Below are 18,172 nucleotides of genomic sequence, written 5' to 3'. Positions count from 1 at the left end.
AAAACATTTCCTCTTTTCATTCAACAAATGCACTGGCAGTACTCAGTTCAAAGAGAAATAGAAGCAAAACCTTCCAAAATATTTCCAAGGCATTAGTAAGTGGGAAAATGTAGAAGATGGCATAAAGTTCCTAACTTCAGGTATAAGATATGTTTAACAATCAATGACCTTCTCAAGTAGGACAATGTCTTTTTTGTTGTTTTATTATTGTTGTTTTCTGGTGCTGGGAATCAAACCCTGGGCCTTGTGCATGTGTTCTACCATTGAGCTACATCCAGCTTCTTTTGTTTTCTTAAAGACATTAAAATTTTAAGTCCTCAAATAGTCCACGTTTTATTCTAGGACTGTTAAATTTAAAAATGTTTTTTGACACTTTGATAAGGAAGTTCGAGGTAAATAATCATCTCTCCCTGTCAGAGTGGAAGTTGCATTTCAGATTTCCTAATCAGGTCTTATAACATAGAATAGATTCTAATTACAACTTGAAAGACCTCAGAAAGAAATGGCACAAAAACTTTTACTTACTTTTTTCTAATTTTTTTTTTTTTGGGTGGTAATGGGATCTGAACTCAGGGTCTTGCACTTGCTAGGCAGGTGCTTTACCACTTGAGCCACTCCAGCAATCCAAAACCTTTAATTTAAATAATACTGAAGCCAGACATTGAGAAGCTGAGATCGGGAGGACTGCAGTTCAAGGTCAGCTCATGCAAGACTCCATCTCCAAAATAACCAGAGCAAAATGGACTGGAGGTATGGCTCAAGCAGTAAAACGCCTGCTTCGCAAGTATGAAGCCCTGAATTCAAATTCTAGTCCCACCAAAATAATAGTAATAATAATAATAACAATGCTTTGTTACTTATAAAACTACTGTCTGCAAAAAAAAAAAAAAAAATTCTGTGGTAGTATCTTCTCTGAAGAAGAAAAGTATCTTCACTTCCCAAATGTATCAGTAATAATATTTTGCCTGTGCCTTACCTCATCCAAACCTTACAAAAACAATGAGGTAATTATAGTTATATCATAACTGCCCATGTGTAGATTTTTAAACTAAGGCTAGGGAGATTCAGAGACTTGCTCAACTAGATGCCCTCCTTATCATATGGATGTAGAACAGTTCACCAATTTTGTAGGTGGGGAAGGAACATTTGGATTATTTACCTTTTGGGCTATCATAAACCATGCTGCCATCAACATTTACATACATGTCTTTGTGTGCACAAATGCTTTCATTCTTTCTCTTGGACAGACTCCTAGGAAAACTCTTGCATCATAGGATAGATTTGTTTATAATTTTTTAAGAAACTGACAAACCATTTTCCAAAGTGGCCATACCATTTTACATTCTAATAAGCAATATAAGGCACTTTTTAACGTGCCAACATCACAAGAGATGTAATAACTGGGAAGGGGCTATAGGCCTCAGACAAGATACATATTTCAAGTTCAGGTGACAGGTAGAAATTATCCAAAGTGAAAGTTTCGCACACAGAAACAGATAGGACCGTATCCCAGTACAAACACTATAGTCTACAAGATGATTTACAAGTGTGCTCTCTGAAATTCCATCAAGAAAGCAACTATCTAAATAAAACCAATGTAAGATAAATTCATATTTTGGGACTCTAACATGCAAAGAAAGGGAGATCTTAAAAAGGCAGCAATAAAGCTGATGCAAGCTACCATAAGAGCAGCTCACATTTTACCTAAAGTTAGGCACTCTGATAATTTTGTAAGATTCATGGATAGCCACTTTAATGATCATTATTTCCATTTTACAGGTGGAAATATCTGTAGGCAAAGAGGAGTTAAGAATGTAATCCTAAAGGAACTCAGCTTGTAAGGGGTGAAATCAGCTCTGCCTGATTCTGGACAATGCTTTGCAACACTATGCTAATAGACTGTTCCTCAGATTTCACTGCCTTCCAGCTGGCTTGGAAGACAGGTCCCTGGAACTAACCTTCTTATATTTGCTTGTTTTCCTCAGCCTATTTTTCTACTTGGAAAAAGTGAAGCTGATTAGTAAAAGAAATAAAGTGGATATACTGGCAGTGATCTCTCTTAGAGTAAAGTGGTAAGAGGCATTCTGGTTTTGAACATTAATTTGACCACTAATTTCATTCACTTGAATCCAACAGTTAGAGACACCAATATCCTTTTTTAAGGAAAAATATCAGTGGAAAAAATATCACTGAATCAAGGCATTAATACTATTTAGCAATCTTATACTCACAGTATAAAAACAAAAACACAAGCTACTATTAGTATTAGAAAAAGCTAGCTGAAAGGACTACTACTATATATGTAGTTAGAAGCACTGAGTAACTCCCTTCCTTTTCCAGTAAGAAAATTAAAATGTATTGCTGCAAATTGCTAATGTTTTAGGTGTAAGGGTGAAGATGAAAAAGCTATGGCCAGAATTATTAGAAAAGTTAAGAAAAAAAGTATATTAGCTGTTTTAGTGGAAAGAGCACATTGTTTCAGAACTAACCTTACTTTGGAAATACTGGACAAGTATCAGGTCTTACTGATGGATTAGCGTTCCCCGTCTATCCTTTTATATTCTACAACACTTGTGGACTCAATATTTTTAGGAAAGACCACAATTTGTGTGTCTTAGGTTCCAGCCCGAAAGCTGGCCTGCTAATTCTTACTAGATTCATAGTCTCAAACAGGAAAAAACAGTGTGTTTTTGGCTTTATGGAAACCATGCCAGTATTCCCATACCCTAAAGGTCTACAGTTTTACTGCTAATTCCACAGTTAGTATCCTACTATACTTTCCTAAACTTTCTTTTATATCTGCTAGATGACTTCAGCAATGGTGATTTTCAGTGAAAAGTCTATCTGGGAGATATGCACTAGGAATATCCCAGTACCGCAAGCAAAAAAAAAGCTGGGAAAGTAGTACTGACAGTGAGTACATGGTTATCTCCAGTAAAGATTTACGTTTTTGTGAGCCAAGGAAGTAGAAAAAGAATGGAAGGTTTTTGGTAAATGGTAGCTTCGTGTGGAGAATTAGAAATCATGGATTTGCATAGTAAAAAGGGGTAAGAAAGAAGCAACTACAGTTAACTTTTGTTTCCTTTTCATAAAAGTTTTAAGCACTGCCTCAAATCTCTGTAGTCTTCTTTTTTTTTTTTTTGAGACAGGGTTATACCGTACAACCCCAGCTGGCCTCAAACTCATAATCCTCCTGCCTTGGCTTCCAGAATGCTGGGATTATAGGCATGATCATCACACCCAGCTTCTCCTTAATTTTCTTAGTTAGTCCCTTCTGACCTGAAAATATAGTTCAACTTTAATCTAACAATAATCAAGAATTCTGAATTAATAAAATTTTCAAGATCTATGACTTTATCTCAATTATTCTTATATGAAGGTTGAGGGAAAGGAAAGAGAGACAAGAACAATAACTGCTGGGCCAATAAATGGAAGGCAGAAAAAGGAAGACAAAAAATATGAAGCACATGTGCTACCTACCTGTTACTAAACGAGCAGGGCTCAACTATACAAAAGGAAGTACTTTATCATAGACAATTTGTTGAAGTGGGCACCTCCCACAAGTGCCTCCAGAGGAGGATCATGATCACCTCAAATTAGAGCCAACTTTGAAAGGAATAAAAATGGCAAAAGCAGAAGCATTTGAAGATTAAAAGGTACTCTCCTATCTGCCATCAAGTTGCAACTATGTACAGTTCCTCATTTGATACAGGTTATCAACAAAATGACTCTTCTGGTACTTTGTTAAAAAATAACACAGAAGTCTTTATTCCCATTTCCTGGATGGGAACAGGAAATATTTCTTCATTTTCCCCCACTTCTCCCTACTTTATCCTGTTATATTAAAATTAATCCTCACTGAAACTTAAAAAAAAATCACAGCATATACATGCTGAAATCAGTCATTAAGATTACCTAATTTGTTCCCTTCTATCAGAGATGAGGGAATTGAGGCTAAAAGGGGATTTAAGCAACATTAGCAAAGTAGAAACTTCTTCAAATGAAATCTCTTATTTAAAAGCAGAGAACCCAGCACTTGGAGCCTGAAGCAGGAGGGCAAGTTTGAAGCTACCCTGGGCTACATAGCAAGTCCCAGGCTAGCTTGGACTACGCAGCAAGACCCTGTCTTAAGAAACCTAAACAAGGGCTAGGGGTGTGGCTCAAGTAGTAGAGTGCCTGCCTGGCAAGCACAAGGCCCTGAGTTCAAACCCCAGTTCAACAACAACAATGATAATAACAATAATAACAACCTAAACAAATAGAAGCAGTGGATTAAAATCAAATCAAAGACAATCAAAACTTTCATTTTTTTACAGTCACAAACTATTCCTCTTCCAGAGGAAGACTCACATCATGTCAAATTAGATGATTTCTCAAGATACACACTAATTACTTCAAGCAAAGAACACTACCTTACTATTCTTTTATATTCAGCTCTAAATCCCTTTATCCAACTGAAGTCTTTCCATAATTATTGCTGAAACTCAGCAAGGTAAGCATGTTTATAAGTTCGCATCTCACTACAAAAAAACTAGAAGTAGCATAATCTGTGAAGCGATCTTTGTCTTAGAAAATAGGAAATGAGAGGCATATACTATGGGATTTTTAATTGTCCTCACAACCTTCCCAAATGGAATACTAGCAATACAGAGAAAATGCACATCATGGATTAGGACCTGTATCATCAAGCACTGCTAGTGGTCCTCAGCCACGCTCCTTGGTAAGCAGGCTGCCTGTCAGAAGCAAGGAAATGTGAAATAATATTCTGGAGTTTGACCACAACCCTAGATTTACCCAACAAGTCTCCCACTTGTATCAAGAGTCAGCTTGTACAGTCTACTATCACTCCCTTGACAGAGGAGAAAATTTTAGTCCTGAGAGATTCAACGACCTGTATAGGTCCTTCTGACAAACAATTTCTGTCTAGACTGTCATTCTGCAAAGTTATTTGGTCTATATATACTAGGAAAGAGAGTTGACGCTGGCCAGGTATTTCTTCCAGTATTAATTAATGCAATGACTTTGCATTAATTAGCTTTTTCTTGCTATAGAACTTAACCTAACAATTACTGACAAAACCATTTCTAGCATGCAAAGATGTTAACACTGTATCACACAAATATCACTAATGGAAGACCCTGAATGTTCATCTGAAGTCACCTGTCAGCTATCTACCACAATGAGGAAATTGTGAGTAACATATACATTGTTGATTTATTCATTCACATTATCTACCCTACTCCTTTTCCTCTTTCCCTCATCTCCTTCCTTCATTATCCCACTCTAATTGTACAGAGCAGGAGTTGCAAACATTTTCTGTGAAGGGCCAGACAAAAGCCAGAGCTTTGTGTGCTCTGCCTTTGTAGCATAATGGCACACAGATAACCAATAAATGGATAGTTGTAGCGATGTTCCCATAAAACATTATTTACAAAAGCAGGCATTAGGCCTGTTTGCAGTGGCTGTTGTTTGCACACGCTGGTTATAGAGCAGCAATTTTTAATCTGTAGTTTATATCAGAATCACCTCTAGAACTTATAAATACAAAATTCTGGGCCCCTCTTTACAGCTTCTCATTCAGTGGTCTGGTGAAGGGCCTGAAACTTTGCATTTTTACTGACTTCCCAAGTGATGCTGACACTCCTAGTCTAGGGAGCACACTTTTGAGAACTGCTGATATAGAATAATGGTCTATACTAGTCAATGAAAGGTTGAAATGTAATGAAAAGTTAATTACAAAAAATGGAAACTATATCTTGCAAACTTGACTGCTAATTTTACAGAATATTTTACATGAAGACTTACTGTTAAGTGCCATAATGTTATCTGTTCCCGGATGATGGAAATTTATACCCATGCGTCCTAGAAAATAAAATAATTTAATTTTAAGCACAGAAAAAAGCACAAAAAACATTTCAAAAATCATTTCAAAGATATTACAAAATATAAACATTACAAAAAGCTAGAACAGATTAACTTATAGCAATGCTATCAAAGGCCAAAGCATTTACAATAATTTTTAAATCAAGTCATAAAACACATATATGAACAAGTCTTAAAGCCAAAGTCTCAACACAAAAGACAACAAAACAAAAAAGAAGCTTCCATTATAATAGTCTGAAATTTACACATCTCCCACATTCTGATTTAAACATGCCAATTTTCTGATTAAGCATTTTATTTATACAATCACTCACAATGCCCTTCAAAATTCAAGCAGCAAAATTTTTTTTAAAAAAGTTCAAATAAGCATATAAACCTGAAGCACAGAGAAAATAAAAAGATGCAGACTTCATAATGGCTCAAAAATGCAACATAATTATCAGAATGGCAAACTAAAGAAAGATGGTAAAATTTATATAACAGATACAGTGGAGGAAATGGCTTAAAAACCTAGAGTTCTTATGCTGCCTATACCACTAACTAGTCTTATGGCCTTGGGCACAATGCTAATCTCTAGATCTTTATCTTTATGTTTATAACAAGAGTTACAAACCTCTGCCCACACTGACTGGGTTCCTGTTTTTGTATATCTCTAAGAATCATTTTTACTTTTCTTTGTTTGTTTGTTTTGCAAGGACAGAGGTTAGATCTCAGGACCTTGAGCTTACCATGCAGGCACTCTACTATTTGACCCACGCCCCTAGCTCCATTTTTACATTTTTAAAGAGTTGCAAAACAAAACAAAAACAAAGAATATGTGACAGAGGCAATGTGGCCTGTAAAGCCTAAAATATTTACCCTAGAGATCTTCATGAAGTTTAGTAGTCCCTTGTCTATAAAATGGTAAACTGGATGGATTAGAGGCATGTCTCAAGTGGTAGAGCACCTGCCAAGCAAGTACTAACTTCAAACCCCAGACCACTCCACCTCCCCTCCCCCCCAAAAAAAAGATAAGTTGGAATCAGATGTTTCCAATGATGGGATAAGACTGAAAATGTAGACATTTGATGTTTTGTTTTTCTTTTTTTTTTATTTATTTATTGTTGTGCTGGGGGTACATTGTGACATTTACAAAAGTTCTTATAATATATCAAATACATCATAGCTGAATTCACCCCCTCTATCATTCTCTTTTATCCTATCTCCCCCTATTCCTAGAATAGTTTCAACAGGTCTCATTTTCTCATTTACATACACATGATGCTTTTTATTAATTATCGGAGACAAAGAGGTAGAGGTATCAAAAGAAAAATTAAACAGAGTCTGCTAAAAAATGTTCTTAATATAAGTTTTTGCGATCAATTCCTTCAAGAGTTACTGAAATAATAACTATTGTATAAAGCTAATATTTATGCACTTGGCTCTGCAAGGTTTTCAAGCCCAAATTATGTCCATGTTATCGTGAGATTCTCAGAAACAAGTCTTTTAAATAATAAATGCCAATTGTATTTAGCGCAAGAACGGTAGAAAAAGCTAGAGTTGAGGTAAAAGTGATTCGTTTTATATACAATTGCCAAGGGGTCGGTCATCATTTGGTAGTAAACTCTGCTATTGAGGACAATGATCAGCACTGTCAAGCTCTTCTGATCCACAAGAAAAGTATCATAGTCTGATCCACAAGAAAAGTATCATAGTGGACAGAACAAAGCAACTGCCTCAAAGAAAAAGGAGAAACTATGAATTCCTAGACAAATCATGTCTTTGTCTAACCAAGTTAATTTCTTAAAGACCACCATGTCAAGATAATCTGTGAAAAGTCATTTCACATTAAGAGTTAGTAAAGGGGCTGGGAGTAGATATCAATGGTACAGCTCTTGTCTAGCATGCATGAGGCCCTGGGCTTGAATCCCAGTACTATGGGGAAAAAAGTGAAAAAACCAAAACCCTCAAAAGTCTATCACTTGTATTGGTGTATAGGTGTGTGAGCATGTGTGTGTGTGTGTCGGGGGTGGGCGGTTAACCTATCATCAATAATTTATAGATTCTGATTAAACTGTTCTAATTTTACCATTAAGTATTATAAGGACTTCAGTAAAAATTATTTTTAGTTTTTATTATTTTTAAATCTTATTATGACAAAGATATTGTACCTGTCTCTGGTTTTGTGAACACAATTTTGCTATCATTTATAATATATTAAAATTCTTTTTCAGAATATATAATAAAATTTTCTATAGAAAAATGATGCCTGTTTTATTTTTAAGTATCTCATAGATTTTTCATATTTACTAGAAGCTGATTATTAAGGCATTCCAAAGAACAGCATATTGTTAAAAGATACATTTAATGTATCTATCTATGGAATTGCTCCATATGCCTTACTATGTTTTCATAATTCCTAAGTCATTTTAGAATGTCTGATGAGTGCTATCTCCTATCATCAGTTTGATCAGAAGAAATTATAGAAAAGTTTGTCACTAGAACGAGGCTTTGACTCGGAAGAGAGAACTTACATTCTGGTTTCAATTAGCTATATTAATGTTCTCTCCTTCAGTATCTCCAGACAATCAAGACCTTATTTGGACTTCTACCAGAAAATACTAACACCCATGAAAACTCATGTGATTTGCTCTAAACTAGCTTCATTATATTCTGGGGTATTCAAACTTTACAGTAAAGAGACAGTCACTGAAAATGTACTTCAAAAATCAATGAAGACTTCAAAATCACTACCCATTTAGAATTTAAGGATGTAAGAAGATCTCTTCAATCTTTGACCAAGGAATATTCAGAGAAAGGTGTGGTTCCTAAAAAAGATGATGGTCCCTAATATTATTAGAATAAATAAAGGGTTATCAAGGAAATTAAGGAAGCCCAAATTTAGGTAATCCTCATTCAACCTCTTTTTCCTGTCTATATTTGTGGTAAAAAATTATGTAGTTTACAGCCACTGCATCAGTAAGAAATTTTGTGTTTCTGGAAGTATCGATCTTCCCAAACTTAAAAGGATATTATCCATTTTGTCCTCCAGAATTTGAACACAGCTACATGGATCCTTTTGACCCTTTTTATAAGGTGTTAGAAACTTTCAGCTTGTAAAGATAAAACTGAAAGAAAGGTTAGTTATCTTCTAATTTACTATTCTCTATCCTATACTGATTACTTCCAATTCAATCTTTCTTAAGGAGCCTTAGGCGGTGTTTTGCAGATGGAAGGCATCACTAATTGCTGAGAAGCAAGAGTACTTTTGACCTTTCTGGTATTCCTGTCTTCAATGGATCTCTGGATAAAAATTAAGATTTTATAAGAAACTCTGGGCCAATGAACCAGTGATCTAAATATAATCTAATATTGTTCTCTAACTAAATGCATTTTTAAAAATAAAATCATGATTTCTTTAAGCTAGTTTCTTTACCACAACAAAAATTAATGTGTAGATAATACAGTGCAATATGTTTTCACTGTAGAAAAATTAGACAATATGGAGAAATGAAGATCATAGTTAGCATTTTGACTTACGCTTTTCCAGTGTAGGGAATGCGCACATGTGAGGTTTCTTTCCTATGACTGGAATAACTGGATAATTTTTTCCTTTTTTTTTTTTTATAACTTTTTTCTTAATGTGTTGTGCATCTTAAATTTTACACTTATTAAGGGATCTTGGAGGAGAAAGAAAATACATAACAGCAAGAGAAAACCCACTGCCAAATTCAGATGAGGCCATTTCTTTTTTCTTCCTTTTGTCCAACAAATATTGCTGTTTAATCAGCTGTGAAAATAGAATCAAGTGTGTGACATCTGGTGATTTTTGTTAACGCAGTCTGGTGCTGCCAGTGTGACATTTTGTCACCTGTCTATGGTCTGCTATTTTTAAGTTGCTCTTGTCAGCTGGTTATCTTTTAAGTATAGTATAAAATATAAGGTTTCAAAAACTGGAAGGCATAGTTGGTATTACTAAGTTAAATGGTGCAGTGGAAATTTGAGATTGTGACCCACTTTACCCACTGCATAGGACCTAAAAGATAAGGATTAGAAAGGATGGAGAGAAAGACTGGAGAATAGGGTTACATACGGTTATTTAGACTATAAAAGAAAATCACAGCTTCATAAGTAAAATTCACATTCATATTTCAAAATCTAGTTATAAAAATGACTTTGCTGTTACTCAGATTTACAGTCCAAATAAACCTATACTTCTGTGTCCCAAATAAAAATTGGAATATTTAATCATTGTAAAGTAATTATGAAAGTCATTTTATCTCTTTAGCAGTATGTACCTTCCTCTAAGCACCCTGTTTGCTTTAAAAAGTCTAGTACTTCAGAGAGCTCCACAGAACAGAATGTTGGTGCTGTGTTCCAGAAAGGTTATAAAGTAAAATGCATATTCTACTGGATTTTATTTCTCTCCAATTTTATCTATAAAATTGGAGAGGCATTTCTTTAGAAAAAACATTCATAATGGACTAGGGGTGTGGCTCAAGAGAAAAGAGTACTTGACTACCAGCAAAGGCCCTGAGTTAAATCCCCAATACTACAAACAAGAAAAAGTATTCATAAGGTATAATAATATGTTAAAAAAAAGCTCAATAAAATTTTTTTCATCCTTTAAGGAAATGATACAATCTTGCTACTATAATATTCTACATATGTTCCAAACAACCAATAAGCTCACAGCATGTGACCTGAGGACAATTCCTAGTTTCTTCACATCCCAGTGTTAGATTATTTTGGGTGACTTTCTTTTTTTTCTTGAAATAGAGGTCTATGTCCCCCATGCTGTTCTAAATTTGTGGGCCCAAGTGATCCTCCTGCCACAGCTGGGACTACAGATACGTATCACTGTGCCGGCCTCCGTAAATTATTAAATCCTTTGAGCCTCTGTTTTCTCACTTAGGACTGCATTTCAGACCATTTAAATAAGAATTTCTGAAGGTAGTTGTTATTGAAAGTTACTCCAGACATAATCTTTTTCTTTTATAACTGTCAGATGATTAAAATACTGTATTTAAAGTCAAGCGAGGTTGATATGTGCTTGTAGTCTCAACTACTCAGGAAGCTGAGGCAGGAAACCTAGGGGCTCAAGAGCAACCAAGCAGAATGATATCCCTGCTCCCTAAACACAAACAAAGAGACGGAACAGAAGAAGGTATCGACAATCACTTCTTGGTAACACAGAACAATTTATAGTTTCTTTTTTCAAGGTGGTAGGGGAGTGAACTGGGGGTTTAAGCATGCTAGGCAAACTATCTCTGAGCTACGTCCCCAACCCACAGTAGCTATTAGCTTTTATACAGAACAAACTGGTATGGGCTGAAGGGAGGTAAAAGAAATGAAACTGAGCAATGATTCAAGCAAAAGAAACAGTGTGCTTTTTTGGAACATCAAGAAAATGAAGTACATGTTTCTAAAATAAGGGTACCTAAAGAGCCCCCCAAAAGGAGGTCAATATTGTGAAAGCCTCTGTAATACTTAATTTAAACTATGATGAATAGAGAAAAATGTCTCTATAACAACAAAGGGGTGGCATTCATCCTTTGCAAGTTTCTGTCAATTTAAATGTGTTAAAGCACTATTACCAGAAATAAGCTATTTTTCCCTCAGACTTTCAGTGTACCTTTGAAAAACAAGTCCTTCAATATCAGTTCTCAACTGACACCTGCTCTTTTCATTTTTCAAATCTCAGTTCCATGAATGATGAAGGAAGAGAAAATTCAAATATATAAAAGTGCTTCATAGGTACTACCTCAAATTGGCCAGACCTGTTCTTCTCTTGTAAGAGAAAGATTGCACAGGATGAAGGAAATGTGACCTCTTCCTTGTTTTTACCTAGATACCCTCTATACAGTGCTTTTCCAACCACATGGGATCTTGCTTCCCTATAATCACATACTCTATCCATTGCACTGCAGTTGGTATTTCCTTATATATTGTAGAGTGGGAGAAATATGACTGATCAAACCTAATGACCAAGGGTTTTCAAGACAGAGGACAGCCTTATACTAGAAGGAGAAAGGGGTGAGTATCTTTTTCGCTATCTCCTATCCTACCTCTCCCAACACCAGAAAGAACTCTTCATAGCTATGACCAGAGTTGGATTTCCAGAGATCAGTCCCTTCCACCTAGGTACCATTCCTCCCTCAGCTAACCCAAGGATCTTTATACTTAGAAAAGAAATGGCAGTTTTCATAAGTTCATCATCATCAAACCCTTTCTCTTCTCTTTAAGGCATTCTCTCAAAAGAACAAAAGGAAAGTACACATAAGACACGGTAAAAGAACTTATTCTATTACTCTGTTTTTGCCAAGAACTGTGGTTTGAAACCTTTAAAAGGCCAAAGTACTAGTCCTTTTTTTTTATTTATTTAAATAATATTTCCATATATAATCAGTGCTGCAAAATAAGGTCTTTTGTTTCTTTTGTTTTGTTTTTCAGTGCTGAGGTTCAGACCTAAGGCTTTATGTAACCTAGTCAAGTGTTCTACCATTGAACTTCAACCCCAACCCACAGAAGGCATTCTTCAGATTGCTGTGAAGAAAGCTCAACTCAACTTTTACTCTATATTATTTATATCATGGGGGAGAAGGTCTCCTTGAAGCTGACCCAATATAAGTGTAAACGTAACTGAAAAACCATTAAAGCTTATTTACTTTACTAAAACAGAAGTTTTGTTATTTCCTGAACTTCCTATTCTGTCATCTTTCCTAATTACCCCTTTCATTTCTTGAATCAAAAGAACAGTTGAATAAAGGGATTTTTGTTTGCCTAATATATAAATTTCTTGGATGAACTATTACTATGAACATACTTTCACCACGTTTATGTTTTTTGTTTTGTTTTCTTTTTTGTTTGCAGTACTGAAGTTGAACTCAGGGCCTCTCGCTTGCTAAGCAGGCAATCTACCACTTGAGCCACTCCACCAATCTCTTTAAATACAACTTGAAGTACTTTATTCTTCATCAATTAGATATTCCCATTCATTACGTTATTCAAATACCTAATTTTAGAACACCAAAACACTTAGGATTTTTTTTTTTTTCTCCAAGCGATTTTTTAAAGTGACAGAGCTGGGCTCGGTGGCTCAAGCCTGTAATACTATCTACTGAGGAGGCCAAGATCAGGAGGACAGTAGTTTGAGGGCAACCCATAAAAGTCCACGAGGCCCTCTCTCAACCAATGGCTGGGTGTAGTGATGTGCGCCGGTCATCCCAGCTATGCCAGGAAGCACATATGGGAGAATCATGGTCCTGGCCCAGCCGGGCATAAAGCGAGAGCTAGCGCAAAAATAACCAACACCAAAAGAACAGACAGAGTGGCTCATGTAGTAGAGCACGAGACTGGCAAGCGGAAGGCCACTGAGTTCAACCACCAGAACCACAAAAAAAAAAAAAAGGACAGAATATTTACACTTCAATAATCACTACTTATCTATGAAGAATACAAAATTTTGACAACTTGTATCTAGAAGCTTCCAACGTTTAGTTCTAGCTTGGTCAGCAAGAAGTAAATCTCTACTAATTAAGAACATTTAATTTATTATAGTGGCCACGCGGTAGGCACATCACAACCACTTCCAGCAAAAAAATCAGATATCTGAGTGGTTCTAATACAAGGGACTTTATCTGATCTTTACAGCACTCTATGAAGTGTTTTATTTTAACGATGAGAATACTGAGACTTTGAAGAAGGTAATATGCAGGGGCAGATCTAGAATTCACACCCAGGTTGGACTGTCTACAAAGTCAGAAAAGCTAAGTCGAAATTTCATCTACTACACAGAAAATATACAAGATTTATAAGGATGTTAATAAAAATAATCTTTGTTATTTCTTAGTAATGAATCTCAGGTGGGCTTTTTAGCCTTCCTTTTTGTCCTTTGATATATTATTTGAAGTTCTTACAATGAGCAAGAATGTGTTTTTTTCTGAAGAAAAGAAGAAGTTGGTGGGGGGGGGGAGCACCAAGACAAAAAAACCCTTTGTTCTTATATTTTGAGACCCTCAAGATAGTATTCCCATATTCAAGAGGGTTAAGAAGATACTGGGCTGGTGGATACTAAGGTAGGAAGGTAAGAAGGAATAGAAGGAAGTGTTTCTTGACAAACCCACACAGAAGCCACATGGTAGGTAACCCAGTCTATCATGCTTCTCTTAAAGCGCAATCTACCAAGGTATTTATGTCTTTGTCCTGAAGACCCTCACTATGAATTTATCTTGAGGAAAAGCTATGTATGTATCAGAACTCATTCATGGCAGCATTACCTATAAAAAGAAAAAACTGAAAACAACCAAAAAGTCCAAAGTTAAGTCCTATCAATACGTTATGAAACTCAGAGAGAACCAGAGATAATGATAATTATATGGAAATAGAAAAATAAAGGGCGCACCATCACAATGTTTCTTGTATTTTTTTTAGTTACCTTTTTGTTCAATTTTCTCCATTTTAAAGCTAAAAATAACTTAAAGTATTTTCTTTAAGGAGAAGTGATGTCACTGACCACAGGAAGTAGTCTATAGGAAGAAATCACTGTGGGTAGTATGATGAACTGAGAAGTAACAACCATTTTGTGGCTATAAAAAAGTACATACTAAATGCCTTACAACTTATAAGGACAGCAGGTTTTTATAAATGAAACCTCATATTTGGTGCTAAGGAAACCTATATAAAGATAGCTGGACCTGCAATTTTTAAAAAAAGGCCATCTCAAATGGAATAAAGGTAATTTATATTACCCCATAGTGAGGTACCCACCTTACACTGTGCCAGTACCACACTTGAGGCATACGAGCTTCTGCTTTACCAATAAATACAAGATACTGGGAAAGTTATTTGTAGACTATAATCTAAGATCCTTTCATAACCTTTTACTGCAAGAAGAAAAGAATACCGACCAAGATAAAACAGATATGTATAAAGAACAAGAATAGAGTATTTTAGTATAATTAAGATAGGCTTACAGCTATTCATGATAAAGAAGAAAAACAAATACAGTGTCAGAAGATTCTAAAAATACAAAAATTCTGTAAATATTGTTTTTTTAACTTCATTGTCAGTTCGAAGTGAAATATGCTTTAAACTACCATGCACCTAATCTTTAACTGAAGAAACATGTGATAACAGTGACTAAATAGAACAATGAATAAATAAGGGGTTTTTCCACTGGTTGTGAAGACCTTAAAATCTACCTTTTCTCAAAATTCTTTATTTTCTTTACAGTCTATTTTAACTACTGCTTTTCACTGGAGAATGGATAAAGCAGAAGAAAAACATGAGTATGACAAGAAAATGATGAAATGGATTTCTGATGTGTCTTGAAGAAATGAGTATAAGATGTTCGTAGTCATATCCTACATTAGGGCCTAGAGAGAACCAGAAGGAATCAAATTTCTCACAATTCCAGAAGACAAATGATTTACATAAGATGGGCATCTACGTGGTAACTCTTCACAGTTTTCAGATATTTAGGTACTAACCCAGAGTGGATATTTCTACAGGTAATTTGTATTTCAGTATTTAAAATATCTTTGAATATCTAAAAAAGTCTTATAATCCATAAAAATAACTATCTGTAATGATGAATGCAACATCAACATCTATTCTGAATTTATATGTGCAATACTGGGAAGTCCTAATATTGTTAACCTTGGGACTTTCTGCCTAATGCATAACTCAAAATATTTACATACTTCACGGCATTTTCCTGTGTTTTAGCCTCAGACTACGAAAAGGATAAGTGACTGCTCTTAGGTCTTTGTTGTGATACTTCTTATAGTAGGGAAGTGATTTTACGATAACAAAAGGAAACCCTTTTATATGAAGCTTTCTGAAGTAGTTTTTAGAGGTAGATTTACTAACTCTCATACTTCCTTGCAGTATACCTGGACTTAAATGAATTATCCAGATTCAGCTGAGGATTCCAAATGCGCAGCCCCCAGAGATTTAAAATCTGGTTTCTAGTTTCATGCCATAACCATGATCTCAGCTACCTAAAACATGCTTCGTCCAGACTTTACTGATTAAATCAATCAACCTTGATTATTATGGGTAGCTGAACCCAGGTTAAAAAAGAAAATCAACTTTAAATACATTCCACAAGGCTTTACAGAAGCAAAACAAACAAAAAACAAAAAAAAAAAAAATCACAATTATTAAAAAGCTGATTTTTGCTTAAAACACCAAGCAAGGAATTGACATATGAATATTCCTAACCTGCAAAATGATTCCTCCACATTATATCAGCGAAACTCATTGGTGGGCCACTGGGAGGGTAGTGTTTACCTTTCAGAGGCTCATGATCAGTCCTTATCATATCCATTAAGGAGTTCTCCAACGAGTGCAAGTTAAAAGTGTCATAGGGCCTACTCCGGTCCTAAAATAAAAATATAGAACAAGACAATAAATAAAATTACTCTATAAAATTAATATATTATTTGTTTCCTGCGGCAGACTGATAATATGAATGAAAGTTACAGACAGTTCTAATAGCACAAAGTCATTCTTTTCAGTAAGAACAATGATTTGACACCATTAAGTTTAGGACAAGTTTCCATAATTCCATCCTTTCTCTTAATAGTCTATAATGTAAATGCCCCACTGTTTCAGACTGACTTTCTCTCAAATGGTCTAAAAAATAAATTGAAAAGAGTCAAGTGAACTGGCTTTGCCCTCTCCCTTCCACCTATTGCTTCCACTGTCAAGTGAATAGATTTCTCATCTTCCAGGATTAAAAACTCCCATCTACAAACAGAATTGCTTTTCTGAAAAATCAAAAGATGATGGGAATTTCAAGGTAACTGTAATGAATATCTTTAATATTTACCCTCCATCCTTCCACATGATACTGTTTAAAAATAAAAATAAAAATGGGGTGGGAGAGGGATGGCAGCATGGCTCAAGTGGTAGAGCACCTGCCTAGCAAGCTCAAGGCCCTGAGTTTAAACCCCAGCACTGCAAAAATGAAGAAAAAAAGATAAACATACATCTCAGTAAAATCAATCTCCAGTTATGAGATTATTTTCAGCACTTCCAATGGCCAACACTCATCAGTTATCTGTCTCTACCCTTGGACAGGAAAGAGACATGTAATATTTTCTTTAGTTCTCCAATTTTGGTTTCTATATAATTAAGGAAAGTCTTTTCTTTCTGCAGATAGATTGTTTTGCTTTGAGTCCACTTTATCAGTGGAAACTCTAATTAGTTAAGGAATAAAGCTGAATTTCTAGAAATGCAGGTTTATCTGTCCCCATAAGAAGCATTATATTCTTTGTCCAAAGAAAAAGCCAGAAATAAAGAAGTATGCTGAGGAGGAGGCAAAATAGCAACCTACTCCTGGTACTGACAATACCAGAATGAGTATTTAAGAACCTATAATCACAATGCACTTCTAACTATTGCCCTGTAGACATGAGGCCACTTCAGAACAGGCTGTCAAGGGAAGGGAATGGTAAGAAAAGGCTGTTTGTCTGGGTGTGGTGATGCATACCTGTAATCCCAGCACTCAGAAGCTGAGGCAGAGGACTGAAAATTTGATGCCAGCCTGGGTTACATACCAAGATGGTGTCTCACTCTACCTTACCCCTCCAAAAAAGCCTGTTTGATGGCATCCAAAAATCTTTCTAGTCAGGTCAGTCTATTTTCTCATTTAATTCTTGATATAATGTTACAAGGTAGGTAACAATATACCAATTTACATAAGGAAGGTGAGGTTTAGAGATAATTAAAACCCAGATCTAAACCCAAAGCCAATACTAAACAGTATAAAAATCTGTCCAAAGAAGTTGACCCCGCCTGGTGGAGTGGCTCAAGTGGTAGCATGCCTGCCAAGCAGGGTCAGGCCCTGGGTTAAAACCCTAGTATCACTTAAAAAAAAAAAAAAAGAAAGAAAGAGGAAAGTTGACCCAATCCATGAGGCAGTAAATGAAAACTTCTATAGAAGAATAGTATTGCATCTAATTACTGATGAAATGACATTCTTGGCAAGGTGGTAGTGAGTTCTTGTCACAAGAGGGTATCAGAGATTAGATGGCTACTGTCAGGAAGGTGATGGGGGAGGGGTTCATGTATCAAAATTGAATTGGTCCTCAAACCAGTCAAATTGTCAAAATCACATGTAGTTCTAGTTAAAACACAAGTTCCTGGGCTCCAGCTAAAACTCACTTACTCGTAAATTTAAAAGAAAGAATGATCAGGCATATATGTTGGCCCACACATAGTAATCCCAGCTACCTAGAAGGCAGAGATAGGAGAATCCCAAGGCCAGTCCCCAAGGGCAAAAAGCAAAACTCTACATGAA

At 35.6% G+C, this 18,172-nt stretch overlaps 1 protein-coding gene across 8 annotated transcripts in view; it reads right to left on the bottom strand.

Annotated features, from left to right (window-relative positions):
• Nucleotides 1–18,172, bottom strand: part of Cpeb3 (cytoplasmic polyadenylation element binding protein 3) — a 179,367-nt gene that overhangs the window by 88,337 nt on the left and 72,858 nt on the right. For 6 of the 8 annotated variants that reach the window (XM_074078776.1, XM_074078773.1, XM_074078771.1 and 3 more), the window contains exons 3-4: nucleotides 16,090–16,249; nucleotides 5,806–5,862 (exon numbers count right to left, since the gene is read on the bottom strand). In XM_074078776.1, coding sequence (XP_073934877.1) covers nucleotides 5,806–5,862; nucleotides 16,090–16,249 — 217 coding nt within the window. The remainder of the gene's footprint in view (nucleotides 1–5,805; nucleotides 5,863–16,089; nucleotides 16,250–18,172) is intronic. The other 2 variants (XM_020157307.2, XM_020157310.2) reach the window with 1 other exon arrangement.

The sequence above is a fragment of the Castor canadensis genome, chromosome 7 (genome assembly GCF_047511655.1).
Source record: "Castor canadensis chromosome 7, mCasCan1.hap1v2, whole genome shotgun sequence".
Taxonomy (NCBI): Eukaryota; Metazoa; Chordata; class Mammalia; order Rodentia; family Castoridae; genus Castor; species Castor canadensis.
Note: the sequence above shows the minus strand (reverse complement) of the source record. Positions and strands in the feature narration are given on the sequence as shown.